The 5494-nt window shown below is 26.9% G+C and overlaps 1 protein-coding gene across 1 annotated transcript; it reads left to right on the forward strand.

Annotated features, from left to right (window-relative positions):
- The first annotated feature begins 2853 nt into the window (after positions 1-2853).
- LOC125806874 (transcription factor bHLH100-like) lies at positions 2854-5224 on the forward strand. Its single transcript, XM_049486632.1, has 3 exons — positions 2854-3228; positions 4161-4532; positions 5132-5224. The coding sequence occupies exons 1-3, from the start codon at positions 2854-2856 to the stop codon at positions 5222-5224; spliced, it is 840 nt and encodes a 279-aa protein (XP_049342589.1).
- Positions 5225-5494: the final 270 nt, after the last annotated feature.

The raw sequence follows: 5494 nt of genomic DNA on the forward strand, positions 1-5494 counted from the left end.
CACCATTAAGGGTGACTTAATATACAAACTTAATGATCTAAAGTTAATTTTTAATAAAAGATCTTAAATCTATTAAGTTCACAACAAACACCTAATAGTAATATCGTTACTTATAATAGTTTATGTTAATAAGACATTAGGCATGTCTTTGTAATACATTACTTTGGATCTTGTTATAAGAAACTTTATTTAATAAATAAAGATTTTAGTAGTTTAATTTAGGCATAACACATAAATACACCTTTTAACTTGACCTCAGTTGATATGTATGCCCTTCAATTATGAGTGTGCACAAGTAGACACTTAAACTTGTATAAAGTTGAATAAGTAGACACAAATGTCATACGTAACATAATACACGTAGAACGCCACATAGGATGTGCGAAATTGTCACGTAGGACGTGTGTGTCAACTTATTCAACTTTACATAAGTTTAAGAGGTCGTTTGGTAGAGTTTATTAGGACAAAATCGACCTTGACCCAATTACATGAAATTGAAAATCACATAATAATTCAAAAGTATAATTGGAAAGAAGCATTTTGTAGAGTTTTAAACTAAATTAAAGGATTAGGTGGGAATAAATGTACCAAACACTTGATAAAAGTAATCCCTACATAACTGATCTTTGCGTTATTAATCTTTGTACCAAACGATCCCTTAAGTGTCTATTGTGCACAACAAAAGTTGAAGGACATAATTATGAGATGATGCTAAGTTAAATGACATGTCCATTTATTATGCCTTTAATTTAAATCTAAAATATTTGTGTAATTTTTTATTTTTTTTTTAAAAAAAGACAATCTTTCTTTCTTTATCTTGTATTAAAAAAATTGTACATTTGTTTACAAACTTCAATTTTTAATTAAGCAACATTCTCCTGTAATCATATCAAATCAAATTATTTCCCCTCTTCAACAAAGCAACAATACAATATTTTAGTATTTAACAAAGAGAACAATTCAACCGGTCAGCCAACATGCATTCAAACACAATAAGAAATCAACAAAGAGAGAGTTTAATCATATGTAAGATTTTATTTTTTTCAATCCGTTAAGTTTCAATGTAAAAATTCTTTTTTTATTATGAAAAAAAATAATTAATTAAGCGAAAATTAAATCACTAATCCACCCCACCCCACACCCCTACTCATCCACGATAAATTTTTTATATTATTTAGTTAGAATATATATAAATATTTGTCGCGATGGCGTAACAATAAGCCAAGTATAATACTATAGATTATAAGTAAAAAATTAATGTCTGAAATGCAAGCACATCTTCTCTCTTTAGTCGTCTATCTAATAAAAAACTTTAATTTAAACTATAGGATATACATTTAACAAAGAAGAAAAAAATGAAAAAGATTCCTGGCTGATGGAATCAAATTAATTATATGGAAGTAATGAAATAATAATTGTAAGATAGTTGAATTTTTAAAATATATATAATAAAATTTAGAAAATAAACCTAAGTGGTACAGCCACGTGGTCCATCAACTTTGGCTCAAGCTTGTAATATGAGAGCTTGTGTTGTCCATGCATGCACACACACTTTTCTAACAATTTAATTTTTTATCACTAACAATGTATATTTCTTCGATCTCAAATTATGTGATAAAATTTAACTGATGAATCAAAGGTATCAAAATCATAAGCTTAATTGAATTTCGACGTGATAAACATAAAATAAATTGAATTAATAAATAAGCAGGTTATATTACTTGAGTCAAAATAGACTAAACAATCTATTATAGCCCTAACTTGTTTATTTTTTACTAAATTTTAGTTTTGAGGCTATGTATATATTCCATTTCTTATTAACTCCATAAGTGTTGGACAACTACTAAAATAAGATCCAGGTCATAGTATTATCTTAAACTTTGTATTTAATACAATAAGAAGTATTCATCAGTTTAATATATATCTTACTCTATTTATCAAAATATTATTTGTTGTTGATATATATTTTTTTTATCAATTATTTTTGTTGTGACTTTTTTATTATTGTATTTTTTTTTCATACATGATTTTATATGTTTTACTTAAACTGACAATCTAACAGAAATAACTTCACTACTTTCACAAGAAAGGGATGAGAGTTAGGACTGTCTACACACGACCACTTTTTTCAGACCCTTAAATTACACTGAATATGTTGTTATAAATAAATAGAAAATATATTATATCTATGTAGTTTACCCAAGTCTGAGCAAGATTCCATTTTTATTTATGTGCATCCAAGATAAGATCGTAAATTAAGTAATTAAGGTTACACCAAACGCACCAAAGCATTATGTTTATTTTAACTAATTTTTTCAACAATGAATAAATTAAGGAAATTAGCCTTTTTAATCCCTCAAATATTGATAAATTTTGTTTTTAATCCTTATAATATTTTGTTAAGAAAATTTAACCTTTAATTAATTGATATGTACGCTTTTGATTCCTCTGACGGTAAATCTTCACAAATTTAATGACTTTTAAGCGTTAAACCATTCAATTATCAATTTTTCTTGTAAATCCATATATCAAGACAATATATATAGTTCTAAAAGAAGTCTAAATATCAAAGTATATTTTTTTATAAAGGGATCAAAATACACATTTTAGTTATTTCAAGGTTAGATAAGCTTAAAACAATATTACAAGTACCAAAATCATAGTTTACTAATAATTGATGGATCAAAAGTTCAACTATCTCATTAATTGTAATTCTTGGAAATTGTAATTCTTAGATTAAAATAAAAACCAAACTATTAAATTCAACAAAAATTATATGTACGGTTACAACAAATTGTATAAATACTCAAGATAGTCAATCTCTCAATAAAATCATTTCTCCTTTAAAAAAAAATGCTAGCTTTTTCCTCTTCTAATATTTTTCCAACTATGAATAGTATTGGATGGTCCTTTGAAGAACCACTTAGCTATGATGATTACCAAAAAAATACGACAACAATAACTATGCCTCAGTTCCAAACCGATCAGACTAACAAGTTGTTTGAAGGTTTACGTGTCGATAATACTATTGATTTACCTTTATCTCATCATCATCAACAACAATGTTTGAAAGAAAGTGAGTTTGATGTTGATGAATTAGGGGTAGAAAGGTCATTAATGGAGAAGAAGCTAAATCATAATGCAAGTGAACGTAATAGAAGGAAGAAGATGAATTTTCTTTATTCAAGTCTTCGTTCTTTGCTTCCTCCTACTAATAAACATCAAAAGGTACAACTTTACAAAGTTTTTTTTTTTTTAGACGTTTCATATAAAATTTATTGATTCGATTAATCAAGATGCCCTTTGTGTAAGGTCCATTTATGTGAATAATGCTCAAATAGCACTAGGTATTCACTTTTTGAGACGCTATTTAAGGTTTAGCTAGATTAATTCATACCTTTGTGTCGATTTTTGAAACTTCAGATCTAAGGTTTGAAGTTTAATCGTAAGGCGGACAAGTTTAAAATTTTTGTAATGATGGCTATCTTTTAAGATGGTTATTTGTGCAATTTTTCACAAACGTTCCTTATTAAGATTTTTTTAATTTTCAGAATTAGAATTCGAAACTTTAAAGATAAAAGGATATCATCTATTTCATTATACATCTTAATGGTAAAAGGCCCCTCTTCAATTCACCAAAGAAATCTTACAACTTATTATAGTAAAATAAGATATCCATATAACAAAGTAATTTTATACAACAAACTACTGCTTCTTGCCTAGGGTGGATAAGGGGGTGGGTGGGAGGGGGGTTGTTCTAACTTCCAAAAGTTGGAAGATTATCTTGGATGAATTTTATTAGTTTAACTGAATTCATTACTTTCAATTCTACTTTACATGACGGAAATGAAGTATATAATAAAATCACACTCATTTTGAGTCATTTAATTCTAAATTCTGTTGTAGAGTAGGTTGAACAGTTAAAGGTATGCATTATTTGCCTTGACCTAATAACATCTAAAAAGGGCTAGAATCCTGAACTAATAAACTTCAGATCCCTAATCCGTCTCTCGACCAGAATTAATTAACATCTACCTCAACTTTGATGTAATTAATATTCACTTTTAATTTATTAATACTATTAGATGTGCATACATATTCTTTTTATCCATATAATTTATTTAACCTATATATGTCCCTTTTTTTTTTTTTAATTACAGAAAAAATTAAGCTTTCCAGCAACAGTATCATATGTACAAGAATACATACCAGAGTTGAAGAAAGAAATAGAGAGGCTAAGCAAAACAAAGGATTTGCTTTTATCAAAGAAATCAAATTATTCATTACTCCAAATTGATGACAATAAGAGAAAATTAATTATGGGTGGAACTTCTTCTAATTCTTCAACAACATCAATTTGTGCAAGTCAACTAAGTAATGGACAAGTTTTGGTACAAATTTCAATAACTCAAGAAAATGATTTTCCAATTTCACAAGTATTTGCAAGTTTAGAGGAAGATGGATTAATTTTGCTAAATGCATCATCCTTTAAATCTTTTGGAGACAAGGTTTTTCATAGCTTGCATTTTCAGGTATATATATATTAGTCTCTATGGTCGTTTGGACATAAAAAATGTGAAATTTGAAAGATAAAAAAAAACAAAAGGGGGTATTTGGTAAAAAAATGTAAAAACTTATATTTTGAAATTGAAGTTGTGTTTGAACATGTCGAAAAGAGTAATTTTGGAGTGAAGAATGTGAAAACAAGTATTTGAAATTTTTTGAAGTTCTAAAAACTATAGTAATTCTATGTCCAGACATGATTTTGGAATAAAATTCCAAAAATAAAAAGTAAGAATTATACATGATCAAACGGGCATTTAAATGTGTTGTTATACTATACTCCATAAATTGAAAACTAAGACTCCAAAGAAAAAATGCATGTGAAATTTTAATAAATTTTTTATATTTGTGCAGAAATAAGTATATACATATATAGATTTTAGATTATAGATAAATAGGGTTAATTACTTAATTTGACAAATGGTGGTTACTCAACTTTAGTCAAAAACCAGTTTTTTTTTTTTTTTTGAAACTAAAAAGCCCCTCAAACAATATAATTTTCAGCAGAAATTATGGTATTTCACTAAAGCTTAATTCTAATTTGATTTTCTTTTTGTGATTTTTTCAGACGCAAGGGCCAAACGAAATGGACATTCAGATTTTGAAGATAAAGCTTTTAGTAATGTGTGAAAAAAGAAAAAAAGAATCATATATAGTTTAACTTTCAAGTTCGGTAATTTGGTAATTGGCTATTAAAAGTAGCTATCAACTATTAAAATTTTAAATTTCGTTCGATAATTTGGTAATCGGTAAATTAAATTTGGGTTTGATATGGTATTTTAATACCGTATTGAAGTTGTAGCCGATTGTATTACAAAGTTAATACTATTTTTTCCAATCATTTCTAATTTTTTTTATGTTGAGACACGTTATAATAGAAGATCCATAAGTAAAAAGACATCAAGAAAAGCAGATTGATACAACTAAAAGA

The sequence above is a fragment of the Solanum verrucosum genome, unplaced genomic scaffold (genome assembly GCF_900185275.1).
Source record: "Solanum verrucosum unplaced genomic scaffold, falcon-dt-bn FXZP01000196.1, whole genome shotgun sequence".
Taxonomy (NCBI): Eukaryota; Viridiplantae; Streptophyta; class Magnoliopsida; order Solanales; family Solanaceae; genus Solanum; species Solanum verrucosum.

What these genes read in the sequence shown, in the direction of transcription:
- LOC125806874 (XM_049486632.1), top strand. Translation starts at nt 2,854, where the DNA reads ATGCTAGCTTTTTCCTCTTCTAATATTTTTCCAACTATGAATAGTATT. An exon ending in CTACTAATAAACATCAAAAG is followed by an intron (nt 3,229 to 4,160) that starts GTACAACTTTAC and finishes TTTTAATTACAG; the next exon opens with AAAAAATTAAGCTTTCCAGC. An exon ending in TTCATAGCTTGCATTTTCAG is followed by an intron (nt 4,533 to 5,131) that starts GTATATATATAT and finishes TGATTTTTTCAG; the next exon opens with ACGCAAGGGCCAAACGAAAT.